The sequence below is a fragment of the Pteropus vampyrus genome, unplaced genomic scaffold, assembly GCF_000151845.1.
Source record: "Pteropus vampyrus isolate Shadow unplaced genomic scaffold, Pvam_2.0 Scaffold203, whole genome shotgun sequence".
Classification (NCBI taxonomy): Eukaryota; Metazoa; Chordata; class Mammalia; order Chiroptera; family Pteropodidae; genus Pteropus; species Pteropus vampyrus.
In genome coordinates, this window is record NW_011888984.1 from 150830 (window position 1) to 168025 (window position 17196).

General features: G+C 51.3%; 2 protein-coding genes across 2 annotated transcripts in view; one reads left to right on the forward strand and one right to left on the reverse strand.

Annotated features, from left to right (window-relative positions):
• The window catches only part of CUNH19orf54 (chromosome unknown C19orf54 homolog), a 7360-nt gene extending 5710 nt beyond the window's left edge, over window positions 1-1650 (forward strand). Inside the window, exon 6 of the mRNA XM_011372311.1 lies at window positions 1564-1650. Within this exon, the coding sequence (XP_011370613.1) occupies window positions 1564-1650 (87 nt within the window). The remainder of the gene's footprint in view (window positions 1-1563) is intronic.
• Window positions 690-15533, reverse strand: ITPKC (inositol-trisphosphate 3-kinase C). Its single transcript, XM_011372205.2, has 7 exons — window positions 14310-15533; window positions 10250-10337; window positions 8151-8364; window positions 7045-7249; window positions 4635-4736; window positions 3961-4032; window positions 690-2097 (listed from the first exon to the last, which is right to left on the reverse strand). The coding sequence occupies exons 1-7, from the start codon at window positions 15387-15389 to the stop codon at window positions 1894-1896; spliced, it is 1965 nt and encodes a 654-aa protein (XP_011370507.1). The 5' UTR covers window positions 15390-15533; the 3' UTR covers window positions 690-1893.
• Between the last annotated feature and the right edge of the window lie 1663 nt (window positions 15534-17196).

A 17196-nucleotide genomic window follows, 5' to 3' on the forward strand; every position in this document is an offset into this window, starting at 1 on the left:
TCATTCTCAAACCCTACACCAGTTTGGCTCCACACCACTTCCTCAGGGAAGCTTCTGTTGACCAGGACAAGGCCCCACCACCCACCTCTGTTCTGTTTGAAAACAGGAAGTATATCCAAGAGCAGGTAAATGTGCCAACCTCTTTGCCCAAGTTATCAAATCTTCCAACCCTGTGAGGAAGGTACTAGATCCCCATTTTATAGATGGAGAGATGAGGCTTGGAGGACTGCAGTCACTGGCATAAGGTCACATGGCTTGGCAAGCAGCGGGGCCAGGATTCAAACCAAGCATCTAGTACCTACCCAGGTAACAGATTTAGAGATATCTGAAGGGAGGAACAGACTGGGTCGCTGTTATGTCTCCAGTGCCCAGCAAAGAGGTTTAGAGAGACTACGAACCAAGTGTTTCTAATCAGAAGTGGGGAATCCATCCTGGACTTGAGCCCTCCACCTGTGCCAACCCCCTCCCAGCTCTGACACTGGTCAGCACTCTGGTGCACTGTCCTGGAACCCCTGAGGGCAGGGCTTGGCGCTGTCTTGGTCACCACCGTATCCCCTGCCTTGTCCAGCACAGCCAAGCACAAGCAGCAGCTCAGTGAACTCTGAGCCTGCGTCTCCACCCCAAGCTAATGCTCAGATTATGAGTTTCAAACCCACAAGCCCCAGATGCAGAAAAACAATTCCACAATGTTGGCTTTGAACGTCTGTTTATTGGGGAGTCGTGGGGGAGGCAGTGAAGCGGTGTTGCCTCCTGTTTCCCAGCACCGCCCCATCTAACTACCTGTCCCCCTTGTCAGTAGAGGAGTGTTCCCTGGAAGATGTTAGAGCTTTGGCTTGGAGGTGGTTGTCATCAGCCCAGCCTCATGGGCCAGGAACCCAGAACGGGGACAAGATGCATCGCTCACCTCAGGGTTCTGGGGTCTTTGGTTTGGACCAGGCTACAAGCCTGGGGTCGCAGCCAGCAACCCCACCCACCCTGCGCCTCTGGCCCCAGTTCATGGCAGGGGCCCAGGGTGGGATGGGAGCCACCCAGGGAAGGCAGCACCAATTCCCAAGCCTGCTTCCCTAAAACCGAAAGCCCTTCTTGCCACCTCCATCCACCAAGAGGAAGGAGACTTAAAAGGGCGAGGGGGGAAGTCCCAAGGCTGAAGTGGTGCCCAAGGAATGAGGTTGTGCTGGTCACAGTGCTGGCACGGGATGTGGCTGCGGTTTTGGTATGCAGTGGGGTCAGAGGAATTGCCATGGGCAGGGGAGGGCAGGACAGAGTGAACTGGGCCCCACCCAGCAGCATCAGCTCTCAGGCCAGTCCTTTGGTGTCACCCTTCTCAGAGCCTCTCAGCACTTGAATGGCCCCAGATGAAGAGATGGGGCCACAACCCTCCCAGGCCGACAAGCAACTCCTGTATTTGTTCACAGATGAGGTCTGGTCCTCAGGGCACCACAGATGAAGCTGAATAGTCCCCAGTCTCAGAAGCCAACTCACAGCCCAAGGGGGCTGACAGGGAGGCAGTGATTAGTCATTCACATGGTGACAGGCCTGGTGTGAGGCCTGCTGTTCTTTCAGGGTGCAAGGTTCATTGTGGCCTCCAGCAGCCCCTCAGGAATCGTCCTGGCTGGGTGGAGGGCCCAGTGTAGTTCTGACTTACGGTGAGACCCAGACATGTCACGTCCCCTCTGCAGTCTTTACAACCCCTGTATCATGCAAGGCCTGGGCACTACCTAGTCCCCAAAGCCCCTCAGCCCTTCCACAGTGGTCTTGCATGGCATACAGCACAGCCTCTCCTGTCCCGGAGGCCAGCGCCTCTGTGGCTGACTTCGGGTCCCCACACACCTCGGGGCTCCTCCAGCCAGACAGGCATCACCCAATAAATAAAGCTGGCAGTGGGCCAGTGGGTCACGCCTGGGCCAGACCCTGAAGGAGGTGGATCATGTTGTCCAGACCCCAGAGGTAGCCGTCCTCACGGTTGCCCTCGGCCCAGGGAAGCCGGTGGCTGAGTGTCTGGTGGTCAGGCAGGGCCACTGTCTTGCCGAAGTCAATCATCCAGACCTTGGCCAAGCCGGTGTGGTCGTGGACAAAGAGGAGGGAGCTGCCCACCACCTGCAGGGAGAGAGACGGGAGGTTCTAGAGCGGAGCAGACATCAGCCAAGGTGCCCTCTCCCAGGTCATCGGAGCAGGGTGGATGACAGCATGGACTCTGGGGCCAGGCTGCCTGGGTTCAAATCCTGGCTCTGCTCCTTACTGGCTGTGTGGCTTTGGGCAGGTGACTTAACCTTTCTGTGCCTCTACTTCCTCATATTCAGTCGAGATAATGGAATAATGGTGCCATTTACCTCAAAGGTTGCTGTGCATATTATATGTACAAATGACTCTATACAAAGCACTTAGAACAGCTGCCGGTAGAGCAAATGCACAGTAGATGTCAACCAGTCTCCTCTTTCAAGCTGAAGTACAAACTCAAATGCCGGCAGGACCCACTGAATGGGTCAAGAGAGCCCAGCGGGGACTAAGGAAGTCCCGTGGGAAGGCGCAGCAGCTATGCAGTCCCAGAGAACTGCTGCTAGTGACCCCCAGACAAGTGGCTTCCTTTCTCCAGGCCGCAGTTTACGCATCTGTAGAATGGGGATGATGGTCACGGCCTCACCTCCGGGGGTCGCTGGCAGCATTCCATGATCCACAAACTCATCAGCTGCCTGTGGGGCTTGGCATGCAGCCCTCAGAGATGCTGATCCTGTTTTTCTAGTTAGAAACACTAGTTTCCTTGCCTTCATCTAACTCTAGGTTTGCATATCCCTCCCTTCTAGTCAGGTTTCAAACTCCCACTGCCTCCAGAGAACCCAGAGGCCGGGGCAGGTGAGCGGGTGCCCGTGGGAAGAGGCAGACACTGCCCCGCTCTGGACAGCTGCCGGCACGTGGTGAGTGGCCCGGTGCTGCCAGGTCTCCCACACGCCAAGGAAAACGAAATCTCGAATTTGGTGTGAAGTCTCACGTTTTAAATGTTGCCGACTCATTTTTCAAAATATTAAGTCACCATACAGGTGAAACCAAACATGAAGACAGAAGAGATGGAGTCCCCAGGCCTTCTCTTTGTGACTTGTGTGTAAAGCCCAAAGGCAGTGACAAGGACAATGAGGGTGACGTTTGATGATAAGAAACATGACAGTAACAGCGGCACGTACTGAGGGTTGACTATGGGCCACGCTTCCTCAGTATTAATCCACTTAACCTTCCCCACACCCAGGAGACAGGTCCACCGTCGCCCCATCCTGAGGGTCAGGTCAGCAGACAGGCCTGCAGAGCTGAGGTTTGAACCTGGGCTGGCCTGACTCCCAGATTGGGGCTCTTCCAGCAGTGATAGCAGGAGAAGGAGGTCAGAGGGGCTTGAGGGGGAGGTGGAAGAGCCTGGACAAAGTCAGGGAGGAGAGGGTACACGCAGTGCTGGTCACTTCTCAGACTTTCTGAGACAGCCCCAGAGGGGTGACTATTTCCACAGAGACACAGGCTGTGGAAGGGGGAGAGAGGGGAAGGGAGAGAGCCACTGAGGAATGCAAATGACAATAATTATAAATAATTATGATTGCAAAGTACTTATAAGAGCTAGGAGTTAAACACGCTCCTGTGCTCCAAGTGGCACTCGACGGGTGCTCGTGTCACACCTCAGTGGCCCTGTAAGGAAGGGACTAGTGTTCTTCCCCAGTTAGGAGAAAACCGAGGCCCGAGAGGTCACACAGCAGAGCCAGCCTTCATCCCAGGCCACCTGGCTTGAGTCTATGCCCCCAACTCTCCAACTTCCTTGAAATCCCCTGTGCCACCTACCCTAAAAACGCACACCCCAACACCTGAGGTCTCCTTTTAGTAGCTTTAGCCTGTAACTCTGTTGGCTGCTTCTCCTCAGTGCCACATGGACCCCAACAGCCCCCCCACACACAGGGCCTCTACTCCCATGGCGGCTGGGGCTCACACCTCGTGGGTCCTGAAGAAGGGGGAGTTCTCCAGAGCCTCGCGGAGTTCTTCCAGGCGTGCCACGTACTTTCTCTGTGTGTGAGAAGGAGGATTTCTTGGTTTGCATAGGGACTTTGTGGGTCCTTTCCCGCCTTGAGTTCTGACCTTGCCCCAGCCCCCCAAAGGAGAGGGCAGGCCCAGCCAGGATGAGATAGGGGAGCCATGAGGAAAATGGGAGGAAGGGTTGGATGCATCGGGGTGGCCCAGACAAGAGTGCTGTTAGTAGATTACATGAATACCCACAATTCCTAGCACTTCTCCCACCAAGGGGTAGAATCTGTTTCCCTTTAACCTAGGCTTGGTCCTATGACTTGCTCAGGCCAACAGAACATGGGAGGAATGATGGTGGCCCAGCCATCAGGAGGCCTTGCATTTTCACTTGTTCTCTTGGCCACCATGAGAACAAGCCAGGCCACCCTGCTGGATCATGAGAGACAAGTGGTCAAGACCACCAGACACGTGAGCAGGGCCATCCTAAATCAGCCGGCCCTGGCTGAGCCCCAGCCGATCAAGGATAGTGAGCAACACCAGCCAGAATCTGCCAACCTCGGCCCTAAGCAAAAGACCAGTGACTTGGGAACAATGACAGCAGTGGTGCTAAGCTGCTACATTTGGGACATTGCTATCCCGCTCACCAGGATTCCACGGTTCCCGTCCATGAAGTCCTCCAACACCTTTGTCACCTGCTCCAGCTCCTGTGTCTTCTTAAAGTTGGTGTTACAGGTCCCATCGGCTTTCTGCAGGGTAAAGGGTGAAGGCACAGTGTCATAACTCTTCCTTCCCATGCCCAACACCAAGGAGCCTCAGGCCCTCCTGGAGCCACCTCCCTGCCTCCGTGCTCACTTGCTGTTCGGCAGAAGCCAGCCCACCTGCCCAGCCCAGATCAATCCAGCCTCAAGTCATATTCCTGAGCAGCCGGTCCCTCCAAATCTAACCTTGAACCCCCTGGTTGAGCCAGTCTAGCCAAGTGGGCTTCGGAGGGGGGTAAATCTGGCTTTGAATTGTGACTCTGTGCCTTCCTAGCTGGGTGGCTTTAAGTAAGTCCCTTCACCTGTCTCAACCTCACTTTTGTCATCTGGAAAATGGAAATTTACTAAAGCTGATGTAAGGATTAGAGGAGATTGGGTATGTAGGATGCACAGCGCAGTGCCTGGCACATAGTAAGAAAGCACTCAATGAATGAGACTAGCGGTTTTGTTTTTTTTTTTTTTATGTCTGGGAAGGGCACAGAGAAGCCACCTGAGTCCTACTGCCATGCTGTGCCAGGTGCCATGTGGGCACTGGTAACATGGAGGTAAAAAGACAGACACCGTCAGATGAAAGAAGCAAATATTAAATGAGAACATCACAAAAGGAGATAAGAATAACAAAGAAGTATAGAGAACTATGAGGAGGTAAAGAGAGAGTCCGATCTAGTAGGGAGGGCTTCCTGGAGGAAATGGAATTTAACCCACTTCCCATTTGCCCCGAGAATACTCACCAGTGGCACTCGCAACTACAGCGTTTACTCTGAGGTATCTCACGGATTACAGACCTAACCTCACCTCCAAAGTGTGCCACAAAATATCTCACTTTTATTATTATTTTCGCATCACTCTGGTGTATTTTATAGTCTTTGGAAACAAATGACATCATCCTATTTAGTGCATTCTGTTTTTAGTAGTGGTATTTCCAGTTACAAAATATTGTAATTCTCGATCGCTGAAAATGTCAAATCCTAGAAAATGTAGCATTCCTACACGTGATGGTAACATCGTTCTCGAAGATTCGTTTGATGAATTCGAGTTATGCATACATTTCAGTTACATTAGGATTAGAGACAAGTTCTATTTAGAAATAATTCCAAGAACAGTTTTTATATTTCATTTTCACAGTGAGAACTAGATTTGCTTCAGCCTCAAAGAGCGTGTCTATGTAAAATTAAATTAATGCTGGCAGTGAGCTAGACTACTTTTTTTCTAATTGGAAATGGGTTAAAAGAGGTGGGAAAATGACTGGGAGCCAAGCAGGGCAACAGCAGGGGGAAGAGCAGTCCTGGCACAGGGAACAGCATGTGCAGAGGCCCTGTGGCAGGAGAGCAGGACCTTTTCAAGGAGATGAAGTGCTTCACTGAGGCCTAAAAGTAGACAAGGAGGGAGGGAGGAGTGAGAGGTGAGGCTCGACCCTGGAGAGCCCACTAGGCCAGGGAACTTCTCATTAAGGTCCTAGGGAGCCACGGAAGGGTTTTGAATAGGAGAAAGACATAGCTGGATCTGCAACTTAGAAAGATGGCTCCGGCGAGGCCACGGGGGAACAGGTACTCTCATACATCACCGGTGGGATACACAAACGTGCAATACCTACAGAAGGAATTTGGCAATCTCTAGCAATATTCCCCATGCATTTCATCTTTGACCCAGTAGTTCAGCTTCTGGGAATCTAGTCTACAGCTAAACCTTTGCACTAGCAAAATGTCTTAGGTACAAAGTGATCCACTGAGGCATTGTTTATCGTGGCAAAAAAATGGAAACGGGGGTCAAATATGTGGTGACAGAAAGAAATCTAACTATGAGAGGGAACACAAAATGCCTTATTGTTAAATTGTACACCTGAAACTTACTGGATTTTGTTAACCAATGTCACCAAAAATAATAATAATAAATAAAAAATAAATTAAAAAAAAATGGAAACAACTCAGATGGCCATCGATAGGGGACTGCAGCATATCCACAAAGAGCTATTATAGCTGGAAGGAAGGGAGAGAGAGAGGGAGGGAGGGAGGGAAAGAGAGAGAGAGAGAAGAAAGTCTTTTTCCATAAGGGGGATAAAGGATCACTCTAGCTGCTGTGTTGGAGGATGGATCAGAGGAGGCTGGGGCAAGAGAAGTCGGGGTCAGACTAGGGCAGGGCCACGGGAAGGGAGAAGAAGATGGAATGAAAAGATGCTCAGGCATCTCCAGATCTTGCTCATTTCCAGCTCTCCCTGACATCCATCTAGTTCCAAAAAGCCCTGCCTAGATCTAGTTCCCCGCCCTTTCACGACAGGCTAGCAGCTCCCGGCCCTCACCTTGATGCCCTCAATCCGGAAGCCCAGGGTGGAGGTAGAGCTCACGGTCTCCCTCCACTGCATGTAGCGGGGCTTGGTGACCGCACCCTGGGCATGTTCCTCAGGGGTGGGGGCCCCAGGGTCCACAGCCACCATCTTTTCATACATGTCCTTCCGGGGCCGGGGCCGTTCTCGAGCCTTCACCAGCTCCTCCTCTAGGTAAGTCCTGGGACACAGAGGAAATTATGAAGAACGAAGCTGGAGGACTTACATCCATGACAGCAAGTCATGATATAAAATTACAGCGTGGCACAAGAATAGACAAATACATCCGTGGACCAGAACAGAGTCCACAAACAGACACACAAGTACATTCACCCAATTTATGACAAAGAAAGCTCTACGATTCAGTGAGTAAAGTGAAGCCCTTTCAAGAAATGGTGCTGGGTCAATAGGATATCCACGTGGGGGGGTGGGGGGCGTGGGGAAACACCTCAATCCCTACCTCACACCATATAGAAAGTTAGTTCTAGGTGGATTGCAGATCTAAATGTAAAAGTTAAAACTTATACATCTTCTACGAGAAAACAGGAGAGCTTCATGATCTTGGAGTAAGCATTTCTTAAACACAGAGCTACTGATCATAATGAAAAAAACTGACAAACTGGACAAAATTAAAAGTACTCTGTTTATCAAAATACACTATTAAGAGAGTGAAACGGGAGAGTTGGAGATGTGTGTGTATGTTTGTGTATTTCCAACGAAGGACCCATATCCAGAATATAGAAGGAATTACACATCAAAAAGAAAAAGACAGACAGCCTAATAGAGAAATGGGCAAAATATTCAAACAGGCACTTTTCAAAAGAGGATTTCCAAGTGGCCAATCAACGTTCGTCGTCTTTGGTCATCAGAGAAACAGAAATTAAAACCATAATGAGATGCTCACCAGAATGGTTAAAATGAATAAAACAGGTAATATCTAGTGTTGAGAAAACAGAACAACTGGCGCTCTCATGTAGTGCTGGTGGGAATGGACAATCGCTTCGCAGGTCGACCTGGCACTGTCATCAGGCATGCCCGCCCCCGACCTTCCACCTCTGCCTCATGGCTATCCCCGGCCCCACCTGCTGCCCATCTTGCAGTCCATGATGGAGGGACCCTCGAAGTCCGCCAGGAGATCTTCCATCTGATTGAAGGCCTGGCCACCCCGCTGGACCACACCATAGTAGGTTGGCACAAAAGGCCGCAGGGGGTCATTCATCAGCTGTTCCAGGCTGCGCTGTTCACACTGACAGAAACGCTTTAGAATCCGACCATCCTCTCCCGCCTGGAAGTTCCCTATGAGCAGCACAGTCAACGAGAGGGTCAGGAATTGTATCAGCAAGAGAATCCCCTCATGTCCTGTATGCATCAGATCCTGGCCACCGTCATTTTTGCCCGACCCTTCTGCAATGCCTTCTCTCCCTCCCCGCAACTCTCAAAATCTTGGCCAGGGGTGGCACAGGAAGGGCTTATTTCTGTTCTTTGTTTAAACAAGGTCTTCTTCACACCAGATTGCATCCTTATTTGTTTTGTAATTTCGGATTGTGAGCACATGATCAGCTGTGGGAATTTTTGTGAGATCTCACTTTAGAACCTGACTCTTCAGAGCAGACGTGCATTTGTTTCTTTCTGCCTAGAGTCCCAGAGTGCTAACAACTGGGGCCTATTTAAGTTAATTTACGAATCTAGCACTTCTTGGACCATGCAGATAGTATAGATTAAAATTTCAAGTTCTTATTGAGGTAGACTGTGTTTTCAGATTATATTTTCCAAAGATGGCTGCAATAATAACTCCTGTCTCACGTATTAACCATTCCCCAGCAAGAACTGGACTCTCATTCTTCTCCCCTTTAATCTGAGAGGCTTATGGCAGAAGCAACACTATATAATCTCAGAGTCAAGGTCATAAAAGGAGATGCATGCAGCTTCCACGTTGTTGGCATAGACACTTGGCAGTCCTGAGCTGCCATGTAAGAAATCTGGCTATTCGAAGCCACCATATTATGAGGAAGCCCAAGCAGCTACATGGAGAAGCCACATCTAGGCTGTCCAGCCAGCAGCCCGAGCTGAGACACAGCCAACAGTCAACATCGATCGCCAGTCATGTGGGTGGTTAACCCTCCAAAAGTTTCCAGCTTACAGCCTTTAAGTTGTCCTAGCTGAGCAGAGCAGTGACAAGCCATCCCTGCCACACTCTGTCCGAATTCCTAACCCAAAACCTATGAGAATAATAAAATGGTTGTTTTATTCCTTAACTTTTCTTTTGTAAACCACCACAAAGTTTTAAGGTACTTTGTTTTTTTGTTTTAACTCAGCAATAGTGACTAGGATGCATAGACCATCTCTGTTTACAGTTTCAGGGGGATCCTGCCTTTTCTCTGACTTGGATCTAAGGTTGAACAAGGCAGATGAGTTCACTTCCTGTCTCCCTTTGCTAGTGGGCATGGTTTGTCTAGTTCGGCTCGCTGCCGTTTTGTAAGTAAAGTTTTATTGGAACAGACAGGCTCACATGTTTACGTATTATCTATGGCTGCTTTTGTGCTGCCACAGCAGAGTTGAATACTTGTGACAGAGACTGTAGAGCCCAAAAAACCTAAGGTATTTATTATCGAGCCCTTTACAAAAAAATGCTACATGTTAGGCATTGTACTTCTATGTGCTAGAGACATTGTGCTCTGTGCCAGGAAAAAACTGTGATAGCTTTTGTTTACCAGGGCCTCCTAAGATCTGAACACAGAGCAAAGACATGGAATGATGACTTCCATTCGTGAGGGGCCTGTGTCTCAATCTCGATATGCATTTTTGATTTTAACCCTTCAGTTAACCCTGCAAAAAAGGTACGATTGCTTCCACGTAACAGGAACTGAGGGAACTGAGGCCCAGCGAGGGAAAGAAACTTGCCCAGGGTCACTCACAAATAAAAAGCAGAACTAGGATTTCATCCCAGGCCCATCTGTCCCCAGGACTGAGGATTTACCCCCCAACACCGGGATAACGGGGAACAGCCCTCCACCCTGATGTATGAATGGCCAGGCCCCATGAGGTGGGGACCGCCACCAAGCCCATTTCATGGATGGGAAAACTAAACTACAGAGAGTAGCTCTGTGGCTTTCCTTCCCCAGCCCAGGCGCCTCTGCGCAGCCCTGTCTCGCCCCCCACCGTCCCCGCCCCCTGCTCTCACCAGCGTGTCCGGACAGCTGGACCCAAGGGTAGGAGCCCGCAAAGGGTGAATACTTCAGAGACGTCTTCGGCTTCTTCCACGGTTTGTTCTGTGTGGGGCAGAGCACGGCAGGGTCAGGGCTGAGGCCAGGGAGGGAAGGGGATGAGGGGTGCTGCCGTGAGAGGAAGAAAGGTGGACTTGGGGCCTTTCCAGCCAGAACGCTTCCTGAGATCACTGCTCCTGAGCTCGCTGGGGTGAGCCGAGCCCAGATACCCCGGCAATCAAAAGACCCCCCCCCAAAGGCCTCCATAAAGTTGGGGAAGGGTCTCTGTCCATTTCTCCCTGTCATCACTTCCTTTAAATCTGTGTCTCTTCCTGAACGAGTAAAGATATGCCAGGTTTTGTCGCAGTAACAAGCAATCCCCCCCGCCCCTACATATACACACCAAAAACCTAGTAGCTTCGTCTCTGTCCCAAAACCAAGTCAGACCTTCCAGGGGAAATGACAGAGGCAGGAGTTGATGGATGGGGGCCAAATCACAGAGAGAGAAGAAACCTAGACAGATGACAAAGTGACGACAGAGACAGACAGACATGGACAAAGACAGACTGCAGCAGCCTGAGAGCTGCTCACCAAATAGCTCCAGTCCCCGCCTTGCAGGCATGTCCCTGCCCTCTTGAACTTAGGTTACTGACTTGCTTTGGCCAATGAAATATGAGCAGAAGTATAGCTTTTGGGTGGAAGCCTTTAAGTCAATGTGTGACTCTCCATGTTCTTTTTCTTCGTGTAGAAAGGGGTAAAAAGAGAAACGGAGACTTCCTCGGCCCCCTCATGCCGCAGACCTCGGTCATTGCGAATTACAAACAAAAGTATCCTTTGTTCTTCCAAGTCATTAAGTTTTGGGGGTTGTTTGTTCCTACAGCAAATCCTGACCTATTCTGACTATTATAGAGATAGATATGCATTACTAGAAGAGAAAGAACGAAAGAAATGTGGAAAGACAGAAAGGGAGACACAGATACAAAGTAATGGCAGAGAATGAAAAAGATGGACGTAGAGAAAAACAGAGACCGCAACAGAAAACCAGAGAAGCGAAAACGAGGATTTAGTTGTATCATGTGGACTCGACCAAGAGCTTCTTGAGACTCAGTATCTGATTCAAATGCATATGTGTGCAGCACATGAACACACACACACACACACACACACACACACACACACACACACTGCTCCAAGCACACAGCAGGTCTTTAGCAGGTATTGGGAGAATGGGGCATCTCCAGAGAAAGAAGCTGTGTGGCTCGTCCCATCCCCCACACCCTGCTCCCACCACCCTGGGGTCAAGGCCACATTCTCTTCTACCCCTTCAGAGTCCAGCCACCTAGCAGACATCTAACTGAGGTGGGAAGGTCAAGCAGGGTCAGGGTGTTGGACTGCAGGATTCAGGAAGAGCTGTTCTCTCCCCCTCTCCAGCTGCCTGAGTGGAGAGGAGGTGATTAATAAGGTTCCTGTTTACTAAGCACCTGGAACATTCCAGGCATAATGACAAAGACGCAATGTGCCATAACCTACTTAATCCTAAAAACACAACCCCAGGAAGACTGTTGACTCTGCTACAGAGGAAGAAACAGAGGCTCAGGGGGTGAGGTCACTTGCCCATATCACACAGCACAGTTCTACGTCTGGTTGTGCCTCTGTTCTGACCCGCTCTCCTGGGCTCACCCACTACACCCCTGCTAGACTACAAGCTCAGAGGGCAGGGACTGTGGTTGCCATGGTTATGACTGTGTTCTAGCCCATGGCTTGGCACATAATAAGTGATCCAAAAACACCGTGTGGATAGAAGATTGGCTGAAACTGTCTTTTCTTGTTTTCTATCATAAGCAGATTCAGTATCTTCTCTGTTTTTTTTAGATTTGACAGTAAATGTGGATTGGTTTCACGGTGGTCTCAAGTCACATGCCCCCTCCTCCAGAAAGCCCTCTCCAACACCCAGGTCTGGCCAGTCACCTCCTCTGGACTCCCACAACCCCCTGGGCTTCCCCCATCCCAGCTCTGACCACTCGGAGCTGTCAAAGCCCGGTGATGGGTCCGTTTCCTCCACTGGCCTAGGAGCATCATGAGGGCAGTGCCTCGGTCACTGTTGTGTCCCCAGCAAAGCCAAATGGGGCCAGACACATAGCAGGGGCTCAGGGACTGTTTGTTTTCTGATAAGGAAGACAGGATGGATGTGAGAAGGAAGGAAGTGGGAAGGAAAGGAAGAAAGTCGCTGGGCCTTTAAGGTCAGATGGGATTTCCAAATAAAGCGAGAAGGAAGCGAGAAGGAAGCGAGGGTGTTCTGGGCAGTGGGAACAGCTTGAGCAATGAGTGGAGGCAGGACGGCGGCAGGGTGCTCGAGGAACAGTGTGTACTTCGGCTTTGTGACAGCAAGAGAATAGGGGAGGGGGAGAAGGGAAGCTGAACGTGGGAAGGAGCCTGGAGACAGGAAGCTCTGAACATAGCATTGAACTCCTGATCGCTATCGGAAAGGCCCTGGGGAGCCATGGAAGGCGCTGGAGCAGGGAAAGTTCCAAAGTTGATCAGAGGTGGGCCACGGAGGAGGCTTCCAGAGGGATGAGGAAAAACTGGAGACAGGGAGCCTGGGAGGAAAGTACCATTAGGGACAAATCCACACACAGCAGGGGTTAAGATGACTGGGTCTTAAACTCAGTCAGAACTGAGTTAGCATCCTGGCTCCCACCGGACTTAGATAGTCCTAAGCAAGCGACCTCCATTCTCTAGACTCAGTTCCCTCATCTGTAAAATGGAGATAATAACCATCCCAATCTCACAGTGCTGCTATAAGGGTTCAAAGAGTGAACACATATAAAGTACTTAGAAAAGTGCCCGGTATCCAGTTTGAATCTCAGCTCTGCATCTTCCAAGCTGTTGACCATGGACAAGTGTCTTGACCTCTCTGTGCCTCAGTTTTCCCATCTACAAAATGGGATGATAATAATCTCTAACTCCCAGGGCTGTTGTGAGAATTAAATGAGTTAATACGAGCGAGGAGCTTAGCACAGGGCTGGGCTGCTATGTTCTCTTCACTCACTTCAAGCTCAGCTGTTTTGAGATGCCAAGGAGATGAGAAAATAGGCAGAGAGAACGGCAATGGCAGATGGCCTGTGGGTCGCTGCCTTGCTCTGGCACAGGCAGGCTGAGGCAGGTCTGTCTCTCACACCTGTGGCCACATGTGTGAGCATGTTTCTAAGGGAGGCATGTGGGATGAGGGGGGCTCAGGGCGGACTCCAGCTAGAGTCCCGAACAGTGCAAGGGCCCACGCCAGGCTCTCACACTTGCCTCTGCAATGACCCTCCCTTCTGAACCTGCCCTGCCGGCCCTCCTGATTCACCAGGGGAGAACCAGGGGAGAGCCGCACCCAAGCCGGGGGTGAGGGTGGAGGATGTAAACAAGCCTGCTGGGGGCCCTCTGGGGAGCTGGAGGACAATGGGGAGACGGGAGGGTACCTGGCTAGGCTGGGGGTCCCTTCGCATTTTGGGTGCACACAGCCCTTTGTGAATCTGAAAAGAGCCGGGGCTCACTCTCTACAGAAGTGATTGGGCTAAGGGTGGTGAAGGTTCATGATCCCTTAAGGCAGCCACAGGCCCCAGACTAAGAAATTTGGGGTAGAAAGTATACTTTTTCTGTCCCTCTATATAACTGCTCTTCACATTTTGGGGTCACAGATACACTCTCCAGAAGATCCGAGAGAAGCCATAGACCCTTGCTGTAAAAATGTGTGTCTACACCCACAGACTCACACGATCACGCCATTTCAGGGGGTCCTGGGTGGCATGAAGTCAGCCAGTAGTCAGTCATCCCTTTTAGACTCCAGGACTGGAGGCAGCGAGTGAGGGAGAAAGGATTAGGAGGGTGCCCGGAGTGAGTTAGTAACCCAGCTGCGATAGGGAGGAAGGTCAGCAGATGGAAGAGGTGCCTGGAGATGAACTGCTGGTAGGCGCTAGAGAACTTCTCAAAGCAAAGGCAGGGGGAGAAGGGGTTGGGGGGATGTGGCTTAAGGACAGGATGGGTCCCACTCACCCCAGACCTGTCCTCAGGGTCGCTGGCACCTCCACCCCCGGCAACCACGTCATCCTCAGACTCGTCGAAAGAGGAGGCAGAGGAAAAGCCGCCACTGCCCACCTCAGCCCGGGAGGGGAGTCCTACTGGTTGAGCCTCAGGCTCTGGGGTTTCAGGAGTGATGATGAGGCAGGGCACAGGGGTCAGGGGGCTAAACTCCAGGTGAGAGTACAGGTGAGTCACCAACTCCCCAAGTTCTGATTCCGCTAATGGGCCATCTTGGCTGGGCTTCCCCAAAAGGCAGTCTATCCCAGGCTCTGTCTGGGGTCCATGAGTGGCTTGTGTCTGTGCACCATCAGTGCCAGGCTGTGTCCAGGAGCCACCAGTTTGAGGCTTTCTCCCAGGGCCTTCAGTATACTGTTGTGTCCTGGAGCCATCAATGTACAATTTCTTCCAGGAGCCATCAGCATTTGGCTCTGTTGAGGGACAGGCCCCCTCTGACTGAGTCCGGAGGCCGGACCTCTTCTGGTGGGTCCAGAGGTTATTAGCCCAGAGCTTGGCCTTCTCTGTTTGGGTCCGTGACCCATGTATTTCTAGCTCTGTCCAGTGTCCATCAACGCCGGGCTGCGTCCAGAGGCTGGCACTCTCTGGCTGAGACTGGAGGTCGGACCTGCGTGGATCAGCCGAAAATCCATCTGTCCCAGTCTCCGTCCAGCGACCGGCTGTCTCCAGCTCTGACCAGTGGCTGCGCCTTTCTGGATGTGTCCGGAGGCTGGACCTCTCTGGCTCCGTCTTTTGGCTGGGCCGCTCCGTCTCCACTCCGAGGCCAGCTGCTTCATGCTCAGCCTGTCCGTCTGTCTCCGGCTCAGGCCCGAGGCCAGACCTCTCTCGCTCGGTGTGGAGACAGGACACCTTGGTCCTGGGCCGGGGCCCGCCCCGCTCCGGCAGCCCCCCCGGGCCCCCTGCGCCGGGCCCAGGTCGCTGCTGCCCCGGCTGCCGCCGCCGCCCCCCTCGCGGCGCCTCCAGCCCCATGCGGGCCGCCCCCGGCAGCGCCCCGGCTTCGGCCTCGTTCAGGCTCCCCCGGCACGGGCAGCGCCTCATGCCAGCTCCCTTGGTTGGGGCTTCGGCCTGACCCAGCCCTCCTGCCCCTTTAAATCCCGTGAGGGGTGTGGTTAGGGAACCCCGACTCCCGGTTCCGGCCCACAGAGCTCCAGCCCTTCGGGCCACGCAGGGGTTAACCGATACTCCCCCCTCCCGGGGAAAGCCCCGAAACCCCGCCCCACAGGACGTGACGCAAAGGGGGCCGGATCTCGCCTGGCCCCGCCCCCCCCGCCGTGGAACTGCGGGCTTCCCAGCGCCGGACGGTCGTCCAGGTGCTGAGACGTCTGGGGTCCTGGTTGCGGGCCAGCGGGGCCCCTTTTTAAACCCCTGCGACTCATCCAACCTCCCTACACCCTATAACGCTCGATGAGGAGTCTAGCAGCGCGTTCCTTCTTCAGCGCGCTCTCTCTTCAGGACTGAGTTTCAAAGACTCAATCCCAGAGATGTGGGTTCAAGACCCGCCTTTGCCACTTCCTAGCTGTGTTACCTTGAGGATTGACTTACGTTCCTACCTCAGCCCTGGCTCAGTTTTGCCGCCTGTAAAATGAGAATACATAGTATTATTTGATTGTTTCAAAAAATGTGTGCTCAATGCCTCAAGAGCCAAGCACGTCACCAACGGGCAAATTGAGGCCCAGAGCGCTGAAAGAATTTGTGTAAAGTCAAAGGAAGGTTAGAGGAAGGATAAAGTCAGGGCCTTAACTGAAGCTAAGATACTTTGCCAAATCTTGGCTCTAACACTCGCTTCCGCAGGTTGCTGTTTCCCAACAGACTTGCCTCCTCTGAGCCTCAGTTTACTCATCTGTAAAAGGGGGATAACGAGGATAATTTCCTGACGGCGCTGTTATGGGAATTTTTATTTATTTACAACAAAACATGTACATTTGTACACTTGCTTTGTGTCAGGCATTGTACTTAACACTTTATACCCCAAGTCTTGTGAGGTAGGGATCATCATCATCCCCACTACACCATCAGGAAAAGAGAAACACAGAAAGGCAGAACAGTGAGTCAAGATCACATATCTAAGATTTGAACTCAGGCCAATCTAACCCAAAGTCTGGACTTTTGGTTCCCACTGGATGATAGAACTTGCTTCTGAGGCTGGGATGTTGGAGGAGGAGCCAGAAGTGTTTTTTCTGAATCAGATCATGACCCTTCTCTGCTCAGAACACTCCAGGGTTCCCATCCCACTCAGAGTAAAAGCCACAGTCCTCACCGTGATTCACTGTATTCTACATACTCTGGCTCCTATTACCTCCTAGACCTTGTCTCCTCCGTCTTTTCCCTTCACTCACTCTGCTCACTGGCCTCTACTATTCTCTGAGATATCTTCCACCACAGGACTTTTGCGCTGTTTCTTCCTTCCGCCTGGAATACTCTTCCCTCAGATATTTCCAATACCTCCCTCCCTCACTTCCTTCAGGTCTTTGTTCAAATGTCACCTCATCAGTGAGGCCTTCCCTGGCCATCTTTATCTATCTATCTATCTATCTATCTATCTATCTATCTATCTTTCTGACCATCCTATTTAATCTCACAATCTTCCCTCCACTCCCTGCCCCCCTTCACTGGTTTATTTTTTCTTTTTAACATGTCACCTTATTACACACACAGGCATACCTCAGAGATACTGCAGGTTCAGTTCCAGACCACCTCAATAAAGCAAATATTGTGAAAGAGTAAGTTACACAAATTTTCTGGTTTCTCAGTGCATATGAAAGTTATGTATAATGTCACCATAATAAAAATAAATAAAAATAAACTATAAAAAAGTTATCATAAACTATACTGTGGTCTATTAAGT

Coding starts and splice junctions, on each gene's coding strand:
- ITPKC (XM_011372205.2), bottom strand. CDS start 15,389: ATGAGGCGCTGCCCGTGCCGGGGGAGCCTGAACGAGGCCGAAGCCGGG. Junction 7,250..8,150: donor GACTGCAAGATGGGCAGCAG/GTGGGGCCGGGG, acceptor TCTGTGTCCCAG/GACTTACCTAGAGGAGGAGC. Junction 4,033..4,634: donor ACGGGAACCGTGGAATCCTG/GTGAGCGGGATA, acceptor TCTCACACACAG/AGAAAGTACGTGGCACGCCT.